This window comes from Periplaneta americana, chromosome 8 (assembly GCF_040183065.1).
Source record: "Periplaneta americana isolate PAMFEO1 chromosome 8, P.americana_PAMFEO1_priV1, whole genome shotgun sequence".
Classification (NCBI taxonomy): Eukaryota; Metazoa; Arthropoda; class Insecta; order Blattodea; family Blattidae; genus Periplaneta; species Periplaneta americana.
The window spans coordinates 135,216,989-135,241,697 of record NC_091124.1 but is presented as its reverse complement, the minus strand read 5'-3'; the positions used below and the strand labels follow the sequence as shown (position 1 = coordinate 135,241,697).

At 36.4% G+C, this 24,709-nt stretch overlaps 1 protein-coding gene across 5 annotated transcripts in view; it reads left to right on the top strand.

Annotated features, from left to right (window-relative positions):
• The window catches only part of Bruce (BIR repeat containing ubiquitin-conjugating enzyme), a 571,194-nt gene extending 550,860 nt beyond the window's left edge, over positions 1–20,334 (top strand). For all 5 annotated transcript variants that reach the window (XM_069833681.1, XM_069833684.1, XM_069833683.1 and 2 more), the window contains 5 exons: positions 222–439; positions 5,758–5,997; positions 16,333–16,521; positions 18,445–18,579; positions 18,791–20,334. In XM_069833681.1, the coding sequence (XP_069689782.1) occupies positions 222–439; positions 5,758–5,997; positions 16,333–16,521; positions 18,445–18,579; positions 18,791–19,063 (1,055 nt within the window). In that variant the 3' untranslated portion in view covers positions 19,064–20,334. The remainder of the gene's footprint in view (positions 1–221; positions 440–5,757; positions 5,998–16,332; positions 16,522–18,444; positions 18,580–18,790) is intronic.
• The last annotated feature ends 4,375 nt before the right edge of the window (positions 20,335–24,709 follow it).

The window sequence follows — 24,709 nt, the reverse complement described above, 5'->3', positions numbered from 1 at the left end:
CAGTAAGCTGCTCTTTACCAGTTTCTGGCTTAATTAATAAATAACAGTAAAATTAAAAACATGTTTATTTTTCTAGTAATAATGATATTTGACCTTATTTAATTATTTTGCATTGTCCAGAAACAGAGGAAGTTTAAAGTGCATTAGATTTCAATGTTGAAATGTATAGGCCTACTTATTACAGTACAACTCGTCTAATGTTCTTTTTTCTTTTTTTCTAGATACATACGAAATGATTACAGAATGCAGTGAAGGCGGCTATCAGTTTGTAGTTTCATATCACTTTGAGTCCAATATGCGTGCAGCAGGTGAAAGGAGTCATCCATCAAGAGTTAAGAGATTGGCACAAGAGACAGTTACACTGTCGACATCATTGCCACTGTCCTATAGCAGTTCAGTGTTTGTTCGCTGTGATACAGATCGACTTGATATAATGAAGGTCAAAATACAGTGTTCCATCATATCTTCTTTATGCATGTTCTTTCTGTTAATCACATCCAATGGTGCAAACTATCAATGCATGCTATCTGTATAGAAAAGTTTAGAATGTCGTGGCATCAATTTTTACATTTGTTACTGAGTTCCTGAAGGAAATGATCTGCAATTAACATTAATCTTGTATTAATGCTGCAGTTTCTGTACTAAAAGCCAGGTTATGAACCGACTAAACTGGAAGCAATGTTCTGTTGCTCTCTTTCTGAGCTCTATTGCCATATAGTGGCGCCAGATTCAAAGCATATTCAGCGTTTGTCACCGATGTGTTTAAAATAACTACTGTCTATAGTTCTCGATAACACTATCAACAATATTACTAATTAAAATTACTCTTTTTAAGAAAGCATGAACTAATGACGCTGGTACGAAATGCTACTCATAATGCACGTGGTAGTGCAAATGAACTGGGAAGTTTGGCTACACTGTCTCCATGATTCTGTTGCCAGATTTTCGTTAGCAGACGACATTTTCACGTGAGGTCCAATGAAAAGCTCTATTCTCTGTCCCCCCTCCGTCCCGCCACACTCAACTTGTCATCGCTGCACAGGCTACCCCTCTAACCCGCACTTTCCTCTCGCCCAGCCAACTACTTCCTGTTTAGTCAGTTCATAACCTGGCTTTTAGTATAGATCAGGTTTATTGAGCTTAGATGAGATTAAAATTGAAGTCAGTGTTTATCAACATGATTAGTACTATAGTTCTCATCAGTGAACATTAATATTCAATCTTTCATTCTTCTCCATTGTAAACAACATGCGAATACTCATGTCTGCATCTAAGAAATATTCTTTGGAAATACCCACTTCTCAATTTTTAATTGCAGTAAGTATACTGTATTCTTTAATTTCAGTGGATATGTTCATGATAGATTGTTTTATGTTTATGAACACGAAAATTTTGAAGAGTCCATTTCAATGAGATCTCCGACTTCATTAATTGTGAGCCTTTTTTTGAATATGCACAAACAGTTCCATGCAAGATGGACATAATGATATCTCAACAAATTTTAACTTATAGGTGTTCCAAAATTTCTTTGAATGCTGCTATGGCATCATAATCACTTGGATACTTCAAATTTATAAGACTGTCCATTGCTGGTGATGATTAGTGAATGAAGGAGTTTCCGACATTTTGAAGACTGGTTCCGTTTTTGTGAGAAGGGTATCGTACTTTCTGGGATTGTTACAAACATGTAAGACTGCTTGATTAAGCAACACTTGTCATGAGAGTGCAAGGATTTATAGGCAACAGAACAAAGGTCATATGAGGGTTCCAAAACAGAAATATATGAATAAAATAAACAGAGAGTAGAAAGATAGTATACTGGAAGTAAGTAGCAATGCATATCATCACTGAAACTGAGTAAGTTAGCAGATTAAATTGGTTAAAAATATGTATAAAATTGGTATTCGAACTCCGTGTTGACATCTAGTGATGAAAGAAGAAATCAAGAAACCATAGATGGAGTGATGGGTTATTATGTTTTCTCTTTTGCTCAAAGATTAAAAACTTCGTCCTGGATGATAGGTAGCCACACATCAGGGAGGTTTAGACTGAGTTGGCTGATAGGGTTATCTGAGCAATTAATATGTGTAGCTTTGTATTCTTTGTGAACATGAGATGGTTCAATTTGCAGGATAGAGCTACAGGTGTCCCACATAAAAGTAGCCAAGCTTCAAATATATTCAAGATTTTACCTCCAATATTCATCATACTGTGATATCCTTAAGGAATGTATTTCCATGATTGTCGGTTTAGGCATGATGTGCAGTAAACAGCACATATGCACATGTGTCGTCTGCTTTTCTTCCTATGCTAGCAGTGATTGAGGTGAAAGCATAGCGTATTCTTAGAAAGAAAGGATTGCCAATATGGAGGCATATGTGAATACTGGCTCCATTAAAAGAACACAGAACATCTTTGCAGACACATTCCCTTGCAGAAGTTTAGAAGTTCCCCAGCCAAATATGCTGTTCAGTAGCTGATGCGAATATGGTGCAGAACAGGTTCTATGGTTAGTGTGAAGAGAAACAGAACACTATCCATCCGTATGCCAGCAGTTGCTGCCAGTATACAACAGTGAATCACAGTGAGTCTGAAGAAATCAGTACGAAAGTTAACTCAGCAAGCCAACGTGTGCCACGTGTCTTGCTATCTCTCACTTTGAATCTGTATCATGTAATATGTGTCCAGGAGTTGAAGGAAATTGACAAAGCCAAACATGTGAATTACTGCATGTGGTTGCTTAACATGGTTTCAGAAGGATTATTGGATCACTTCATTACTTCATGACTAACTAGACCTCGTTCCATCTGAATGGGCACGTGAACTCTCAGAACATCAGGATTGGTCTGCAGAGAATCTTATGTGCAGTGGCATTACTAGAGTCTTGGAGGCATCTGGAAAAGTTTTGAAGTGAGCCCTCCATCACTTTTGAGTTCTAGAAAGTGAAACATACATTTTATAATATGTAAATAAGCTACTACAAAGACCTATGGCTAGAATACTGGACTTATAATCATATGGATCTGGGTTCAATCCCCGGTAGCGTACCCCCAATTTATAACTTGTATTAGGCAAGCCCATGATCCAGGTAACACAGGGGTTTTCTCCAGGAGCTCCAGTTCCCTTGTGGCATTCCAACAAATCTTAATCATCATCTCATCTCATCTCATCACAAGTGTAGTATACACAAACCTCCTATGGCAAAGTTGTTACTTCCTCGAAATCCAGCTTCCTATTCACAGACTGATCACTAGATAGAAGTGGTAAATCTTTCAGTCTTTCCTGACCTGTGGTGCTTCTTAGATAACTTTTCATTATTGTAAGTTTGAAAAATGAATACTAAGCACAGGCAGTTGTAACAGGAATGGTCAGAAACAACATCAAAATTTTGGAAAACTGGATGAAAGAAGTGATTTTTCACCGATTGTTGTCACTTTTGAGAGCACATTACTAAGTACTGGTAGCATATTAAAAATTTCTCGTGGAAATGTTGAAAAATTGCCTTTGCTGTACAAATCTGCAACCTCCTTAGCCGATCAGTGTCAGATTTTGTGCACTTAGATTCCAGAACACCAGAGTCTGATATCACTTCACATAAATCATTGAAACGGCATACTTTTCACTTGCAATCACATTCAGCATGCGAAAAACATAATTACATGAAAGGAATTTTCCTAATGACATCGTCACTTTCCTATTTGGAGAATGAAAAAATTCATTCAGACTGAATGAACCAGCTTGCCTTTTCCTTCAATTCTCCAAGTTATTCAGATCATTTTTCATTTCTTCAAGGCACCACTGTAAAAGCTTTATTGCTTTTGATAAATCCATATTTTTGGATTGAAGTATGTTATACACAATGTTTATGCACATGATGGGAATCCAAGTATTTTCTGAAGATTCATACAAATTTACTGCTGCATTCATATGGTTCCAATCACAGTGACCAGTTATCCAAAGATTCCGTCATTCTTTGGAGTGCTATCTCAAATAATCCAGCACGATTCACAGTGTATCTTTTTAAGAGCAAGTGATTAACATAAGCAAGTTCTTTCAATTTTTAGTCCTGATTTTGGAATTGTTTTATAACACTTTTCTGAGAAACTTCTTTCTGTTAAGCTTATTGTCTTTATGAAAGGGATCTTTAGGCTTACATTTTCTATAACAAATCTTCTTATGTGTTCGTTTACTTCTTAGAAATTAGCACTTTCAAGTCAGAAATCATAGAGTCAATTTATTATTTATCAATGCACTGTATAGGCCTACACATAACTAAATGCCACATCTTTAATCTTCAGAATGGTATTGTAACAAACAAAAAATATAAATATAAAATACTACAATAAAAACAATAACTGGTGGACTCCCTTCATCTTGTCCAGTCCAGCCTCCCTTCAGTTAATGCCCCTGCTTATGCGATGCACCAAGAACTGCTGCATAATCTCAAAGTTGGTGTTTGGAGTTTGGTATCTAGTTCATGGATTATGGGTCCAATATTTTTCGATACAACTATCATTTCTGAAGTTTATCTGGAAATTTCTGAAATAGTTCTGTGTACAACTTGGTCTATCTGGACATCTGTGAACAGTTTTGTTAATATTGGTATGTTTTATTTAACGACGCTTGCAACTGCAGAGGTTATATCAGCGTCGCCAGATATGCTGGAATTTTGTCCTGCAGGAGTTCTTTTACATGCCAATAAATCTACTGACATGAGCCTGTCGCATTTAAGCACACTTAAATGCCATCGACCTGGCCTGGGATCGAACCCGCAACCTTGCACATAGAAGACCAGCGTTATACCAACTTGCCAACCAGGTCGACTGAACAGTTTTGTGCACAACTCGCTCCTGAGGAGAGGGAGTACGCCTTCTTTCAACAGGATGGAGCAACATGCCACACATCAAGGGCGTCTCTCAGGAGAATTCACGATGAATTCACTGAAGAATTAAAAAGTGAGGATTTAAGTCACCACATTCTCTGGACTTATAAACCTGTGATTTTTATCTTGAGTACTTTGAAGTGAAAGGTGTATGCCAACAACCCACACATGTTGGATGAACTGAAGGAAAATATACGCTGTGCCATTCAGCATATCAAATTGTCCAAATTGCAGAGCAGGTACCAGAACATGTTGAACTGGACACAAAGGTATATAAATCGTTAAGGCGATCATTTTTAGCATCTTCTGTAAGTAATAAGTACACACAGACACAGATCAATATTTTCCATGCTACTTTGCATGTTTCCAGCACATGATGTGGGCTACTTTAACGTGAGGCACCTAGTGTTTTGCTTGTGTATTTTGTGACCATCTTTGAAATTGTGTTTAAACTATTCTGAATTTGTCAATGAGCCACTGTGTTATATTGCATTTCTGTTCTTTGATTCTTACAGAGAGTGTTCTGGAGGTCTCATCTATATAACTAAATAATAATAATGTTGTTATCATGATTAAATATTAATATTCAGTCTTCCATTCTTTTCCTTTGTAAACAGGGTGCAAATTCTCTATGTTTCATTAAATTTTTTAATAGTCGAATCTACACTTCAGATCAATAGTTCAAATTTACTCGTGTCCATTAGGTTTTTGAAATTAAATTTACCAAAATTCATGCAATTCAGAATTCACTAAGTACATTACACTTAAGTAGTATCTCTCAGTGTGTAGGTAATCTGACACATTGTTCTGGGAAATAGTGGAATTACGAAAAAGTTCACTTTTTAAAGCTATTACTGACTGAAAATATTGTACAGGTGCTGATAACTGGGCCTGCTGAGACTCCTTATGCCAATGGATGCTTTGAGTTCGACGTATATTTCCCACCTGACTATCCTAATTCACCAATGCTTATCAACTTGGAGACCACGGGTCACCACACTATCAGGTTTAATCCAAATCTCTACAATGATGGCAAAGTGTGTTTAAGTGTTCTGAACACATGGCATGGACGTCCAGAAGAGAAGTGGAATGCTCAAACGTCGAGTTTTTTGCAGGTATGTTTATTGTTTGAAAGGTGATCCATTTTTACAGTTCAGTAATTTGTCACATTAATTACTGCTTACAATGTATTTGAACTGAGAATATTACAGTTCTTGATATTAAGTCGAGCTTGAATACAAAATTACTTTCATTAAATCTATTAGAAAATCAGATAATACACTTCGGCAGTGTGCATTTAATTACTGATTCTAAAAATCTTCGATATTGCTGCTATCGTTTAATTATAACAAATATTCTAAACCTTAAGTTTCTATGTCATCATCATAATCTGCCTACCAAGTGATAGGCCTAGTGGCCTGTTATGGACTCCTGCCTTCTTCGAAATGATTGACTCATGATTGTCTTCCTCTGGGGATGTTTCTTTTTAGTTGATTATTTAACAATGCTGTATCAACTTCTCGGTTATTTAGCGTCAATGGGATTGGTGATAGTGAGATAAGGCCGACGATTCACCATAGATTACCTGACATTCACCTTACTGTTGGAGAAAGCCTCAGAAAAAACCCAACCAGATGATCAGTTGAAGCAGAATCGAACTCATGCCCGAGCGCAGCTCTGGATTGGCAGGCAAACACCTCAGCTGTCCAGTTACACCAGTGGCTTCTGGAGATGTTCTGTAGCATATTTTTGGTATTCTGGAACATTGAATTCTATTGATTAATTGTAACCAATGTTGTCTATAGTCACAGAAATATTCAGCTATAGGGATTATTTTGAGTTTATTAGCTATTGCTTCATTTCGTTTATAATGTAAAGGGCTGTATCCAGCAGTTTTTCTCTAAAATTCATATCAGCAGATGTCATACATCTTTCATCTTGCATTCATTTGGTCCATTTTATTTTTTATTTTAGTCGGTTATTTTACAACGCTTTGTCAACATCTTAGGTTATTTAGCGTCTGAATGAGATGAAGGTGATAATGCCGGTGAAATGAATCCGGGGTCCAGCACCGAAAGTTACCCAGCATTTGCTCATATTGGGTTGAGGGAAAACCCAGAAAAAACCTCAACCAGGTAACTTGCCCCGACCGGGAATCAAACCTGGCCCCCCTGGTTTCGCGGCCAGACGCACTAACCTGTTACTCACAGGTGTGGCATTTGGTCCATGATTCACTACCATAACAGAGGGTGGCTCTTATAGTGCTGTTCTTCTTGCCCATATACTGACTTATCACCACCCAGACTTTTTAGTGCTATCATCTCTTTCATCGCTATATTTCTCTCTGCCAGCCACCATTGCTTGCAGAATGCCCACCACGTCATCACAGTCATTTTCACCTTTCCACCCCCCACTGTTCCTTTTTGCCACGTCCGCCCACATGACAGGATTTGTTAAGAATGTCTGATTAGGCTTCATTCTTTCTATTCTAGTTATTTACCTATATATCCATTAGTAGGTTAAGTTTCCTACGCTTTTAACTCCCGTCTCACCAGTGGGGATCTTTTCTATCTCCGTGGTTCTGTCCCACAGTTTTGAGCACGACTTCTGAATTGTGTGGCTCAACAGAGCACCCAGCAAAGAAAGTGATAGTGAACCCTTTGTACTGTCCCTATATGCAAGTCTAGGTGTGGAGCCTGGACCAGTGATCATGTACAGTCACATAGAGCCCCCTACGGGGTCCAGGGCATTTTAGGTGTAGAAAACTACCCATTTAATCAATCAATCCTCAGCGGCCAGTCGCTTAAGTCAACAAATTGATTTTTGTTTATCACACAATACTACTACCTCCAGGCAAGATTTATTTCTATTCGCATATTTAGCTATTCGAGTTCCTGATCATTCTGGTAATAAATTTCTAATATCTAAAATTAAAGACAATGTGACAAACTTCTCATCCAATCCTCCTCATGTCAGAATTCCTTCATATAAGGGGATTCTCCTTCTAATCAAATCCGTCGTGTAGAACAGAAAGTTTCGGAAGGAGATATCCGTGGCGCTGTTCGCTTCTTATCTTCGGATATGGGAGTTGCAGATCCAACAACTGCTACATATGATGTTTTAAAATCGAAACATCGACCTCCTTCTAGACCTTCCTCCTTCCCTGACATTCCTGATCCTACAGCACCCAGCCTATAAGTCACCAATGAAGACGTCTTGAAATCTCTACAGAGCTTTCCACAAGGTTCCGCAGCTGGTATCGATGGTTTACGACCTCAACACCTTAAGGATCTGGTTTCTGTATCTGCAGATGATTCCGGTAAACGGCTTCTTTCTTCATTAACCCACCTTTGCAATTTTTTGTTACTTGGCGACTTAGATCCTGGGATTTGTCCTGTATTTTATGGTGCTGTCCTTATTGCGATCAATAAGAAGGATGGTGGTATCAGACCTAGTGCCATTGGAAACACTTTCCGAAGATTGGTATCCTAAATGGCTTGTGTTAGTGTTAAAGAAGAAATTAGTGCATATTTTAGACCAAATCAATTTGGTTTCGGTTCTCCTCAGGGCTGTGAAAGTATTATTCACTCATTGCTGTCATTCATTTCTGCCAATTCTCACTCTGATAAAATCGTTCTTAAGTTAGATTTCAGAAATGCCTTCAATTGTATTGAAAGAATAACATGTTGCAAGCTGTCAAACTTAAAATTCCACAACTTTTCCCCTATTTCTGGCAATCATACAGACACCCTTCTACTTTATTTTTTGGTTCTGATACAATTATGTCTCAATCAGGTTGCCAACAAGGGGGTCCGGCTGGCCCTTTACTTTTTAGTCTAACAATTCATCCCCTAATTAAGGATCTTATTTATCTCAACCTTTTTTACTTAGATGATGGTTGCTTAAGTGGGGCCTCTTCTGATGTTTTACAAGACCTTAGTAAAATCATTCAATTCGGTTCAACTATAGGGTTAGAACTTAATCCTGATAAATGTGAAATTTATTTTTGTTCTAAGTTTAATCAATCTGTTTTCTCTTCTTTTCAAAAACTTGCTCCGAGTATTTTACTAATGTCAAAATCCACTTTAACAATTCTTGGATCTCCCGTCTTTTTGGAAGCTGCCGATCACATCGCTGAACAAAAACTAATTTCTTTGCAATATTTCATCGATCGTTTAAAACCAATACATCCTCATATTTCTTATTATCTTCTTAAAAATTGTTTTCTAATCCCTAAGATGACTTACTTTATGTGTACTACTCCTTTATGGCTTCTTCCATCTTTCCTACATAAAGCTGATGCTCTTTTTTGACCCAGTTTGGAAATGATCCTAAATATATGTTTTACCAATACTAGTTGGACTCAAGCCTCTCTCCCAATTAAATTTGGTGGTATGGGCATTCGGAAACTTTCTGACGTTTGTATACCTGCTTTTCTTTCTTCTGCCTTTGGAGTTTTCCGTTGCATCAAATCGCTCTTTCCTTTATACAACTGAAATCTGTCATGTGCGTGATGCTCTGACTAGTTGGCATACTTCCTCACAAACCACTCATCCTGCTGCCCATCCTGAATTTCAAAAGCAGTGGGACGTTATTTTTTCCCCAAAAATTTTTGATCAACTCCTTTCTTCTTTCAAATCCGAACAAGACATTGCACGTCTCCTAGCTCTTCAAGAGAGTGAGTCTGGAGCTTGGTTACATGCATTACCATCTCCTCACATCGGCTCTCTAATAGATAGTACATCCTTTAAAATCGCAATGGCTTTATGCCTTGGTTGTAAACTCTGCCAGCCACACCAATGTATTTGCAGAGGAATTGCTGATATTTACGGCCATCATGCTCTCAGTTGTGCGAGGAGCAAGGGTCACATTCCCAGACATACATCACTCAATGATATCATTAAAAGATCTCTGACTTCTTATGGCATCCCGTCTCTTTTGGAACCACCAGGTATTAGTCGTGCGGATGATAAACGGCCTGATAGTCTCACCTTAATTCCATGGTCTAGAGGAAAATCTTTAATTTGGGACTCCACTTGCGTTGACACTCTAGCTCCATCTCACTTGCCGAATACCTCCAGACGCGCAGCATCTGCTGCTGAATTAGCCGTGACAAAAAAAGTCAATAAGTTTGCTCATCTTTTAGACAATTATATCTTTGTCCCCTTTGCTGTGGAGACCTTCGGTCCTTGGAGTCATGACGCTAAAGTTTTGGTATCTCAAATCGGCCAAATTTTGATCTCCATTACTGGTGATCGTCGTAGCTCTACTTATTTGCGTCAACGTTTAAGTATTGCAATTCAACGCGGAAATGCATTGAGCATTTTAGGTACTCTTCCCGAGTCCAGCCCTTAGGATGAACTATTTTTCTTGTAAAATTTATTTAGTATATATAGATAGATATTTTTAGAAGTATTTTTTTTTTCATTACTAGATAATATTTTATACAAAAAGAAATTATATTTAGATGTCGTTCTATCTTATTTTTGTGTCAAATGTACAAGTATTATATTATATTATATATTATATATCAATCTGACTTATATATAAAAATTATATTTTATTTGTGATTTAAACTGACACTCTGAAACTGAATATACATTATCAATTACATTAAACTTCCTGTCTCAGTGTCACTTCAATAATTTTGTAAAAAAAAAAAAAAAAATAAATCTTCATTTACCTTTCCAAGAAATGCCTTCAATCATCTGTCTCTCAATTGCACATGGGTCGGAAATTCACACTTCTTGAAGTACTGTTACACAGCGGTACACCATATTCACATATACACATTTTCGAAATACTGTACAGGACTGGTAACTGTGTCCGCGGTCTTGTTGGTGAGGAAAAGGTTTTCTGAGGGAAGCGAAGAGGGAGGGGGGAGTTGAGCTTATTGGTAAACGTACTATTATACGTGCAAGAAACATTTCCTCTTACCTTGTCTTCGCCTAGGCTTGCAGTGGGTTGCAGACGGAGTCGCGTTTCACTCGGATTCTTCAGAAGATGAACTGCCATTTTCACTATCGCTGCCCCCGGCTTCACTATCACTATCAGTGTTCAAGTTGATTGATATTTGGTCAATTACATTTGGAACTACTCCGTCCTTTTCCCAGTATTCTGCTTCTAAATTGGCGACGTGGTGGCAGAAACCTGCCCAATCTTGTCGTGTTACCTCCTGTATTGCGTTCTTCGTAGTTTCGCGCAGCTTTGTTAAAGACAAATCTCCTGTAACATTCGTGTCCCCTACAATTCTCTTGATTTTCGACCATGCGAGTTCGATGGCATTTAGATCACACATACATGGAGGAAGACGTATCACAACATGTCCACTACCTGACAACATGTTATCTATTCTATACGTCTTCTCCTTTGGTTTCAGTGGAAGAATCAGTTTATAAAGGTCGTTCTTACGCATTGTCTCATTGCACTCGACTCCTTTCTTTCTCAGCCACTCTATCATGTCCCCTTTGAGGGCATAGGGTGATGGCGCTTTATCAACCTGAATACAATGGTATGGTGCATTGTCTAAAACGACAACAGAATTTGGCTGAAGATTTGGCATAAGTTGATTAACTACCCACTTTTGAAAATTGCCGCTATTCATTTGCCCATGGTAGTCTCCTGTTGTAGAGCCAGCTTTGTATATTAGTTCTGCACCGGCAAGAAAACCACTTGCGCCCCCGGCATGTAGTATTATCAGTCTGTTACCCGAATTCATATTGTCCTGAATTCCCATTACGCCATCACTTTGCCAACATCTTCGGTGAGTTAGATTGCTATCGACCCACGTCTCGTCTACGTACACAATTTCACGTCCTTCTTCTCGATACTTCTCCATTTTACACAGATAGTTTGCCCTCCAATCAATAATATCCGGTCTTTCTACCAAGATTTTTCGTTTTGACTGGCATTTCCTCCATTTAAACCCCATGCTTTTCACGACTCTGTTTAGTGATTTTCTGCCCCAAGGAAAATTGATTTTTTCTTTAATTACCGTAAAAAGTTTAGGTATTGTCGGCACTCTCTTTTCTTGAATATAAAAGTCTTGTATTGTATTTCTTATAACACACTTGTCGAAGTCGTCTACATGCAGTATATTACGAGATATTATTTGTCTCTTCTTTCCTGGCGATTTCAGAAGTCTATCCGGACTGTTTTCTTTTCTTATCTTATGTTCCTTACTAATCTTCTTTATTGTACTATACCCTACTCCAGTGTATTCGGCCGCTCTTTCAGTTGATTTATTTAAGGGAATCCTCAAATGTTTTTGCACTCTTTCCTCATCGCACTTCTCTATGATGTTAGCTATTATTTCTCTTGCTTCACTATGAATAGTTGTGTTTGCCTTTCTATTAGCCATACTAAACGAAAGTGTTTAAGACTATCGTTCTTGCTAATATCACTGCTCTATAATCTCGCACTATTATTCCTATACTATAGCTATACACATCCTATACTAATTTATCACTATACTACACTACACTACACTAATCCTATACTAGATATACGCACTACACTGAATTACACAGATTTACTGTAATTACTGTATAAGGAAGTTCTGAATTGAACAATGTAAAGAATACTGTAAACTCAAGTTGACTGCACTCTCGCAATATATATTCAGAACTGGTAGTTGTCTGTCAATGTCATAGAAAGGCCACCCCCATCCCGAACCTTTAGTACCTACCCTCTTCCCCGCGGCTGCGGCAGACCCCTCTCACACGGACACAGTTACTAGTCCTCCACAGTATATACGTGCCACAAGCAAATAATCTCCAAGAACCACATCAAAACTGAAAATACGAAACAACATATCCAGTATCTTCAAATATATAAGTTTAAGAAAATATAAACTCTGCTTTCTATGAAATGTACACTGGAAGGAAGGCAGACTCAAATTTGAAGGGAAAGCATTTTTTCCATTGGCTAAAATTCTCAATATGTAGTCAGAAAACAGAATCAAGTAATGTTTATGAGGTAGAGAGAAAAAGTGTGTATGATAGAAAAAAATGTTGACTTTTGGGTGGGAAAATTATGACAGATTTATTACCAACAATATAAATATTTTTTCGCTTATGTTTAGTCTGGGTTAAATTGCCCCATGTCAATTCTTTTCAAAAAGTATACCCCCCTCCCACCGACCTGAGATAATCTTCAACAATAAAATGTATACAAAAGGACTATTCTGTATGAAATCGATCAGTAAAAAACCTCGCATTTTTTTATACTCTAATTTTTTCCCTTCTTATACAAGGTGCTGAGGGGAGTGCATTTTCAAAAATATACTATCGAAAGTCAAACGGTTTTCGTATTTTTGAGCGACAAATTTAGCGTATTTTATAAAAACAAGCCTCTTTCAGCGCTCAGAACTCTGGAACCATTTACTGCAGAACATTGAACGAGAGCTTATTTTGAAGCTGACATTTGGTAGGTTATGTTAAGACAGAGAGACAGATAATCTGATTTTACTTGCTTTTAGGCTTTTTGTAAATATTAAAAAAAATATTGAGAAAAAACCTTGCATTATTAAGAGGGATTCGGCATGTTTGCTTAGTGGTATGGCAATAAGTTTCGAGGGTATTAAATAGATTATTTTCACAAGCCTAGACTTGAATGGCACAGTACCGCACGCACTGGCCGAGAGCTGAGGTAAGCAAGCGTTGGGCGTCATTTTACTCCTGTGTTTATGAAAACCTGTGATAAAGCTAGCACAGCCATGACTGCTAAACGACACATCACGTGTTTGTCTCCAGGCCTTGCTTGTCTCGGCTAGATCCCATCTCACAGTCAGCTGATTAGTTCACGCGCGTACTATTTATTTTCTTTATTTGATATTTTCAATACTTTCTTATCAACATACCATCAGTAAAAAATATGTGTTTATTTGTACTTTCAATGCGGAATCTAACTATATATTTTTTAAATATTTTTTTCCTAGCCAAAGGCATCTTAATGAGGAAAAATCTAAATTTCTCCATTTCCATAAAAAGTAAGAAAATCTGTTTATATGTCAATATAAACTTTAATTTCTCAGCAACAAAATAAACCATATTTTTGATCATTGGGTGAAAGGGTTTCGGAGCTACAACAGTTTAAAGTTCCTAATTTTATGAAAATATGATAAATTTAAATATTTTTAATTTAAACACTATGAAGTTCAGATGCCTCAAACTTTGCACAAAGCAAGCATTGTATCACAGTTCTCTACGTACAAAAGAAGTTTCATTGTATTTAGAAATTGTAATGTCAATTTTCTCAATATTTCGGTCGATTTGAGATGGAATAGCTCAAAAGCGTTCTAGTAAGCCTTTCACAGTGATTTAGTTTGGTAAAAAGAACATAATAATTACACGACAGACTTCTCAAATCAGTATTGTTAAAAATTATATTATGTTATAGACTCAATGCTGAGCTGCTGTAGAAATGTATGTCTTTGACAAAGGAAAAGCTTGTCTAATATGTTGTAAACTGCCATAACATTTACAAAACCACGAAAGAATTAGACCTTCATAGTAATAGATATTAACAGCCTTTCAACAAACCCTTCACCCACGTGCTATTGATTGTTAGTGATGAACAATTACTTGTAAAATTGATACAGAAATAAGATTCCTTTATGACACTGCACTTTACAGTAATTGTGTGTGACTGTAATAAGTAATAAGCTAGGTCATAAAATGAAAGTAGAGATAAGAAGGGAGAGGATGTGAAGGAGTTCTTTTAAGGAGTAATGCACATTAAATGCAAAATAAAAAAAAACAACACACGTGTTCACCAGTTGCGTAGCATGAAATTTTGAGCAGGGGAAGCTAAGTCAAGTTGTCTTTCATGTACATATGAGAAAAAGTATTACAAAAATATAGTTTTAAAATAAATAATAGTCAATGTCAAGTCAGCAGTCAAGATTAATTGGAACCTCGTAAGTAACATCAATAAGGCATGACCTGAAATAGTACGTAGTAAAATATGATTTCACTGTTTACACATACAGTATCTCTAACAAATAGACACGTATATGTATAACATTAGCTCACTCCCTGTCATACTTAGAGAAATCACAATATTAACGGTCAATAGATACAGTATTACTATCATTACTTAAGTATGCGTCTGTGTTTTGGTTATGTCCTTCATTGACAGCAAGGGAGTCTGTCATTTGTTTTCTAACTCACACTTTTGTTCGTAAGTCAGTCTTGATAATAGAATTGTCCTAAAAAATTCAAGTAAATTGCTGTCAGGAACTGTTATTTCACTCATTATTTATTATATCAGCCACAGTGCACACTAACACTTCAACTGAACACAACTCACGAAAGGGATAACTCGGAAACTAAATTATTTTGAATGTAAAAGCTGCTTGGAAGCTGGTTGTGCAGGCTTATTGTTTACTGCTGCATCACAAATCATCCTGAGCTGCCGCATCACAATATTTAACGCATAAATATAAACTCTATTAAAATTAATAAATAGTTTTGTTCATAAACTGCAGGTTATTATGAAATTATTATTAACTGGGGAAGCTGAGCTTTTTAGCTTACATTGACGCTACGCCACTGGTGTTCACAAACATGCACATACCATAAGGGAAGACAGCGCTAGCTCCACAGATTGCTCTGTGTTAGGCGTCATCTGACCATAGCCGTGTGCACTGACACACCATTATACTCACATCATGATCCTGACAGGGTACCACTGAATGTAGTTAAAGAGTTGATTGTGCCAAAATCATTAGTAAAATAGCTACTATAATGTTCGTTTGGGTTATGTTCCTTAATGTTTTAAAATGGAGGGAGTATCCTAATATATAAATCTTGTGATCCAAATGTCCTGAGAAATTGGAGACCAGTACACATTGAAAGACACTCTTAAAGCTTTCCCAATGACGGGACTGCCTCATTGGACAAAGCATAATAAACATATTGAGTGAAAACAAAAACAGATCACAAAAGAGAAAGGAGGGGAACGAACAAAAGGGAAAATTAAGTCCTAAGAAGAAACAACCCTATATTTATATCATATGTGAATGGAGGCTAACATCATAATTGAGGGGCTTAGAACAAAAAGCAGGTAAGTGACGGAAACATAGTTTTGAGAAAATTACAGTTAAAGTTCTACATGCAATGGAACATTATACACTGGTTTGGTGAAATGATGCCCATATAGTAGCACTGCACAGTGTGATCACTTACCTGATTTTATCCCAAAGAAACATCCTTTTGGGCTATCACAACACGCACTTACCTCATTTTTTTTAATAATATCACTTACCTGCTTTTTGTTCTAACCCCCTCAATTAATTCTGCCCATTTCAATCCATGTGCATCTACATACTGTAATATTCATTTCTTGTTATGTTCTCTGCCTTTCCTTTGTTCTCTCTTATAAGCTTAATTATACTGAAAGTGAATCAATCTTACATGCTTCATTAAAGAATTTTTTTCTGTTCGCAGGTCCTAGTGTCAATACAATCACTAATCTTAGTTCCAGAACCATATTTTAATGAACCAGGCTACGAACGATCTAGAGGAACTCCTTCAGGAAACCAGAGTTCAAGAGAATATAATTCGAACATCTGTCAGGCCACAGTTAAATGGGCAATGTTGGAACAAGTTCGGAATCCATGTCCCTGTTTTAGAGATGTAAGTTTGTGTGAACCATAGTTACTTTATGTGTGAGATGTAATATTATTGTTTCTTTCAAGAGGAGGAGAGACCTTACATTTTTCTCTGATTGAACCCTATCTCTTTGTGAATATTAGATGTAATGACATCTTCACTAGCATATACAGTGTGTCTCACTTAAGCCATTCAAAAATTATATTAGGCAATCCACACAACACAGCAAAGGATGGACAAACAATGAATTTCATCATTGAAGTTTCTCAGCCCACAACTTTTACATTTTATTGTTAGAAAAATGTGTAAAATCGACATACCTGTAATAAATAATTAATAGAATTGATTAATTGATTGATTGACTCTGTAACATGTTTACTCAATACTATATTCCCGTGGTAGCCATAGCTCGTTGCTATAGTTACGAATTTAAAATAGATATGAACTGTTTTTGAGAGTTCGAACCCAGTCTTTGCCATTAGCTTTTTTAATTTCGAAATGAAGTTCCAGGAGATTCTAGGAACTTCTAGCTTATTAATCTCAAAGGGAAACATGTAATTAATTAAAATAATGCAATACAGACTACAATATCCCATAGCAGTATAAAAGCTCAGATCACTATTGGAGTGGTAGATGCTGCAAGAATATAGTAATATGGTTTAACTTCACAACAAAGCTGAAGACAGCAAGAAGAAACGAGTACAACAGTCAATAATTTTCAAAGGCCACCACTGTGGAGTAACAGTTAATATGTCTGACCACGAAATGAGTGGACCTGGGTTCAAATCCCAGTTGGGACAAGTTACCTGGTTAAGTTTTCCCGGAGTTTTTCCTTAACCCATTTAGAGCAAATACTGGGTAACTTTCGGCACTGGACCCTGGACTCATATCACTCGCATTATCACCTTCATTTCACTCAGATGCTAGATATCCATAGTAGTTGATGTGTCGTAAAATAAATCAATTAAAAAACAATTCCCAGATCATCGCCTGACCAAGATATTCTGACATGTGGTCCTAAAATTAAAGATGACCGGAAGTATGAGTATAGATTGTCATCAAAGCTAAGACCCATTGCAGACATCCATGAATTGTTCCTACACAATATTTGTGACTAGTTGCAGGAAATGGGACCTAAAGTCGGATTTTAAATTTTGTTGTTTTTTGTGGTTTCAAAAGGAGGATGAAGTAGCATTTAAAAAAATTCATGGTTCTAGGTGCAATAGTTTTTAATATATTACTTATTGAATATTGATATTATATTATGTACATTTTCGAGAAAAATGCAAATTAAAGTTTTCATTTGTTTTCTTAGCAACTATAAGAAAGATTTTGGTATTTAATAAGCACTATGTAAAACTACGTCCTAGTTTAGTATGTAAAAAAGCCTACAGGTAGCACAATATGTCAAAACATAGAAATGCAGTTTTTACACTGCAAAGTCGTTATTTTGTTCTGCTGTAAAATTTCCATTCATGACTTTAGGCCCCTTCTCACGCAGCGGGTCACAAATACAACTTTAATGTTATACAAAGTAAATGAAGATATAGTACGTAAATAAGTAAAAGAATAACCACATATGGTTAAAATACAATTATTATTACAGAAGACTAAGATTTTGTAGAGCTGGGATTTGAACCAATGATGAATTAGCTTATTAGAGCCTAACCCTTTACAAACACGACTTTATCGCTTCAGCTTCAACCCTCCAAAACTGGCATTATCAATAGAAAGAAGACCCATCCCTAAATCTGCCTCCAGAGTCGTTGAATAGGCCTACTCCCTGCATACCAAAAATGTCACCTGAGTTGCCTAAACAAATATAAACAGCTTGGGTGGGACACATTATATATTTTTAGGAAGAAGGGTATAATATTTACTTCTTACACATCAAAAAATTGCTTCAAACAATAAAGGTTAATTTGAAATGTTTCATGTGTTACACAGGTTATACATACACATTTCTGGATGAAACGTCAAGAAATTGTTAACCAGATTGAGGGCTGGATCTCAGATATGGAGACACAGTGTGGAGATCGAAGAACAGGAAGAGCAATCTCATTGAATGCAATGGCTCTCAAGGTATTGCTTTGCAGTTGTACTATATAGATGCAGTGTTCCATTACAGAAACGTAACCACTTTTAACATAATTCTTAAGCAACAGTAGCGTAAATAAAAATTATATCACAGATATTTATGCTACTGCTGCAATTACCTGATATTCTCCTTATTGATTTTAAATATTAGATAACTTGTAACAAGCGTTCTTACATTGTGTGTGTATGGTTTCAGCGGCACTTTCGACAACTAAGAGAAGAATTGAGTAAACTGAAAACACCCGAAGGCCTTGAAGATCTTGCAGATTGTACTTTTCAGCTCACATCTCCATCAAGTGTTCAGTGTGCTCAGGACTCGAAGGAAACATTACCACTAGTTGGTAGTTCTAGTCAGGCATTTTCAAGTGGACTTGGCAGTAATGAGAAACATCCTGTTGAAGAGAATGTGAATCATGATATTGATACTGATGTGGAGATGGAGAAAATGGTGTCAAAAGTATGTGAATGAAAGAGTGTGTTTCTGTCTGTCAGAACTGTTGGGTGTGATAGTATGTACACCTGGAAAGGTATATTCACAAGACCAAAATTAACGCTTAAGGATTCTCGTTTATCTTGCCCCCCAAGACTGATGATGTGCTATGAGTTTCGTACTATTCTTCGTATTTCTGTTGGGACTTCAAAAGAATTTATATTGTAAGAAAGTGTCACTGTTATTACACATGTGGCAGTAAAATTTGTTATAGACCATACATTTTGTAGTATAATTATTTATTATGAATTATGACTGAATTTCACCTCCAAAGATGTTTGCAGATGATACAAAGTACGGTATGTGAAATCTTGTGTTATCCCAAAGATGTAGTTATTTTTCTGCATATTTGTTTTGAAGAGAGGAGGCAGTGATTCAGAAGCATTGATTCGTTTGTTTGATATTTTTGCACTGTGATTCTTTTTCAAGTCAATTATGCATTATTAAAATATAATTTACTCTTTTAATATTATTTTAATTGCATGTTGAAGAATGATGTAAATTAATATTCTATATTCCAATAATTCTCATAAGCAATATCTTGATTTTGATATATTGGCATTACAAGAGCAATGGACTGTCTCATTGTCCTAAATTTCTTACATGCGTATGGAAACAAAAAAATAAATAAATAAAATGTATGTGCATGAGTACAGTCTGTTCCACTTACAGTTGACAGTAAAGTACAGTTTTGTAATTGTTTAATAGACTTGCTCTTTTCAAATTACATAACTTAATGAATGGTATTTCATTTGTGCATTACTCAGTTTTGTAAATGGACACAGACTCCAGTGTAACTTTTATTTCCATAGCTTTAATTTAAGAAAAACTATTTGGACTGTGACAAAATAAAATCGCAATGACTCTCCAGAAATCAGTGACTACAGCAACTATGTTGGACGTGGGATAATGTCTTTTCTTGAACAAGAGGCAAAGCCACAATAACATACTTCACATGTGATAATACGGGTCACCAGTAACAGAACACGTGATACCTTTGCCAATGTGAGGTTGTGTCAGAGAAAAAACAAAAACTCAGTTTGCTATCAGAACCTGTGTGTTTACACTCTGACCTAGTGGTAAAGCTGTGAATATTGTGTAAAATGTGTCTTTAGAAGAATGTAGAGTGTTCGTGTGATGACTGTCATGAGCGATTGAGCAAGAAAGCATCTGTCACAGAGAGGATATACAGAGAGGAATTGTGTGAGACCACATTGCTTGAAAGAATAAACAAAAATATTTTAATTGTTTATTGCAGAGTTATGACTTGAAAACCGTAAGTATTTATTTCCATATAATCACTTATATTATTCCAACACTACCATTTCATTTATTTGCACTTGATCTTAAGAATGCAATAGAAACCAAAAATTTCCTGTTTAAAGATAAGTCTGATACATTTATAATTTCTACACAAATTTTTCTACCAGAATATAATTTTAATTTCTAAAGTATGTCTACTCTATCATTAACTGCATTTTATTTGTACTATGAAAGTTGTCTCTGCATAGGAACTATATCATGTTAGTGTTCAACAATTCCCAAACAACTCTAGATTCAGATTGCCACTGGTTTCTGTTACATTATTAAAATGAGTTCTCCCTCCTCTCCTCTCTTTCTCCCCCCCCCCCCTCACATTACTGTCCAATAATATGCTTAGAATATACTGTAACTGGTTAGCCTTCAAAGTACGAAATCCTTGTAAGCTATTACAAAAATTTACAGCTCAAGAGACTTGATATTCCAATAAAATAGTAAAAATAGTTTGCAGTTTACAGATCCACTTTTAATCTGCTACAACAAAACCTAGCTTGTTTTTAGCCTGTTAGAAATTTCAAATTAATCATATTCAGAATGCTTATAATACTAGTATCGTCCCTTAACACCATCATACTGACTTAATTTAAGAAAAGATTTTTAAGTCAATTACATACGAGGAGCATAGTTTCAAAACGCGATAAATCCACTCATGATTGTAAATTAGTTTGAAGCGGATTTCTGTTCTTGTGAGTGCACTTCATCATGCTATGGCTCTTATTTGGTGCAAATTGTGTTGTTACGCCATCTGAATCGAGAGTGAATTTAAGACGTCAGTGCAAAATGTGAATAAATTTGAATTTTGAATTCATTTTTGTAGTTGTTCCAATAAGTCCTATAATGATAATAAAAACACGTGAAGTTTTGATATTTCAGTCTTTGACTTATTTACAGCAAAATATATCCACAAAGTTATTTTTTGCTAATATATCTTAGTTAACATTTTCGCCCCTTATTGTGGGCATCATAAGACTAATGTAAAGATATATATATATATATATATATATATATATATATATATATATGGCAACAAATCCATATTATTGTCCACGCAACTTATCTAGGCACCTGTTCCCTAGTGCTGTCTCTCTGCCCCATAGCTATCTGCTGGCTCCTGACGGTCGCTGCAGCAGTTGTATGTACTTACTTACTGGCTTTTAAGGAACCCGGAGGTTTATTGCCGCCCTCACATAAGCCCGCCATTGGTCCCTATCCTGAGCAAGATTAATCCAGTCTCTACCATCATATCCCACCTCCCTCAAATCCATTTTAATATTATCTTCCCACCTATGTCTCGGCCTCCCCAAAGGTCTTTTTCCCTCTGGCCTCCCAACTAACACTCTATATGCATTTCTGGATTTGCCCATACGTGCTACATGTCCTGCCCATCTCAAACGTTTGGATTTTATATTCCTAATTATGTCAGGTGAAGAATACAATGCATGCAGCTCTCCATTGTGTAACTTTCTTCATTCTCCTGTAACTTCATCCCTCTTAGCTCCAAATATTTTCCTAAGAACCTTATTCTCAAACACCCTTAATCTCTGTTCCTCTCTCAAAGTGAGAGTCCAAGTTTCACAACCATACAGAACAACCGGTAGTATAACTGTTTTATAAATTCTAACTCAGATTTTTTGACAAGACTAGATGACAAAAGCTTCTCAACCGAATAATAACACGCATTTCCCATATTTATTCTGCGTTTAATTTCCTCCCGAGTGTCATTTATATTTGTTACTGTTGCTCCAAGATATTTGAATTTTTCCACCTCTTCGAAAGATAAATCTCCAATTTTTATAGTTCCATTTCGTACAATATTCTGGTAACGAGACATAATCATATACTTAGTCTTTTCGGGATTTACTTCCAACCTTATCGCTTTACTTGCTTCAACTAGAATTTCCGCGTTTTCCCTAATCATTTGTGGATTTTCTCCTAGCATATTCACGTCATCCGCATAGACAAGAAGCTGATGTAACCCATTCAACTCCAAACCCTGTCTGTTATCCTGAACCTTCCTAATAGCATATTCTAGAGCGAAGTTAAAAAGTAAAGGTGGTAGTGCATCTCCCTGCTTTAGCCCACAGTGAATTGGAAAAGCATCAGATAGAAACTGGCCTTGGACTCTGCTGTAAGTTTCACTAAGACACATTTTAATTAATCGAACTAGTTTCTTGGGAATTGTAGGGATTCGTAACAAGCTGTTTTTTTACGGTGATGGGTTGTTAGCCCTTCGCCCAACCCCCAAGCTGGTGGACCACCCCTTATCGGCTGTCCATGACTGCTTATTCAATATATTCGCAGCTACCCTCCATATCTGGAGGCCATCTCCTCTATCCGTCTTGTACCAGAACAATGGAAGGAGTCCATAATTGTAATATAAAAATTGGAGTTTTATCCTTCGAAGGGGTGGAAAAATTCAAATATCTTGGAGCAACAGTAACAAATATAAATGACACTCGGGAGGAAATTAAACGCAGAATAAATATGGGAAATGCGTGTTATTATTCGGTTGAGAAGCTTTTATCATCTAGTCTGCTGTCAAAAAATCTGAAAGTTAGAATGTATAAAACAGTTATATTACCGGTTGTTCTGTATGGTTGTGAAACTTGGACTCTCACTCTGAGAGAGGAACATAGGTTAAGGGTGTTTGAGAATAAGGTGCTTAGGAAAATATTTGGGGCTAAGCGGGATGAAGTTACAGGAGAATGGAGAAAGTTACACAACGCAGAACTGCACACATTGTATTCTTCACCTGACATAATTAGGAACATTAAATCCAGACGTTTGAGATGGGCAGGGCATGTAGCACGTATGGGTGAATCAAGAAATGCATATAGAGTGTTAGTTGGGAGACCGGAGGGAAAAAAGACCTTTGGGGAGGCCGAGACGTAGGTGGGAGGATAATATTAAAATGGATCTGAGGGAGATGGGATATGATGATAGAGACTGGATTAATCTTGCACAGGATAGGGACCGATGGCGGGCTTATGTGAGGGCGGCAATGAACCTTCAGGTTCCTTAAGGGTACACTGATGAGAAATTTGAAATTTCTAAACTATTCTCTGTAGATCTCTGAAATTTTGTACAGTTGTCCTACTGTATACAAATAGTCTGTGTACAAAGGTTCGTCTCATTTGATGCAGAAATATATGAATTATTAATAATTTTGTAATTTTAAATTGTGTAAATTTAGCTTTTCAAAAATTGCTACTCCTCCCACAAATTCAAATATTTTGGCCTGAAATTTTGTCTACATACTTGTCAGACCCTCGGACATAAAACTTACTATACAATTTTTCCTTTTATTCTACTAAAAATAAAATAAAATATTTTATGCACTAAAGTGAAAAAATGGAAAAAAAAAAATCAACTCGAGCATAAAGAAAAATTAATATTAAATAAAATAGGAATATTAGATATAATCCTGATAGTAAGTTTTGTTAAGAACACATTCAGAAACCTCTACAAAGAAAATCATGCATGTAGTACAAAATTTGTAGGGAGAGTAGCATTTTTAGCAATGCATAATTTACAAAAACTGAAAGTGGAGAAAATTGACTTCAAAGTTTGGGATGATAATAATAAACAAGAACTCTATCTTTTTTATTTCCTAGGCATTTTGAGATATATAGGCCTTGCTTATTATACGCAGAACTTACTATTATATACACTACCATACAGTACCAGTACCTGCACTAGTAAATAAAGATGACTGAAAAAAAAAAACCTGTAAACTTGTGAAAACAAATCACTATAGACTCTAGACACTATTATAACACTAATAATAAAACTGTTAGAAACTTGCAAATATTTCTTGTATAACAAACAAAAACCAAGCATGGAAAACACGCTGTGATGGCTACTAGCAACAAATGGAATTTTTCTTTACACAAGAGTTGTGGTCTCCTTGGTAACTGAATATTTTTCAGAGGAAAGCATCCTTTGAAGTGACATCTGTTGGATCCTATGAAGAAATATTTCGAGAAGTCGAGAAGCTACACTGTCTGAATTGGAAATCTAATGTACACAAATGTTTGTGGAAATTGCAACACCAAGAAAGATACACGTGACTGAAATGAAATTCATACCTCAGATTAGGTACATAACAATATAAAAATGATTAGAATTACAGAATTGTACCTGATCTGTGATCGTGAGATTTCAATATGGTGTGAAGCTTCCATGCGCTGCAATCAGAGCTTCTAAGCGTCGTGGCATGGAATCAAAGAGAGACTGGATATGTTCCTGGGGAATCTCCCTTCACGCAGTTTGTATGCGAATCCACAAAGAGTCAAGGGTTGGTGC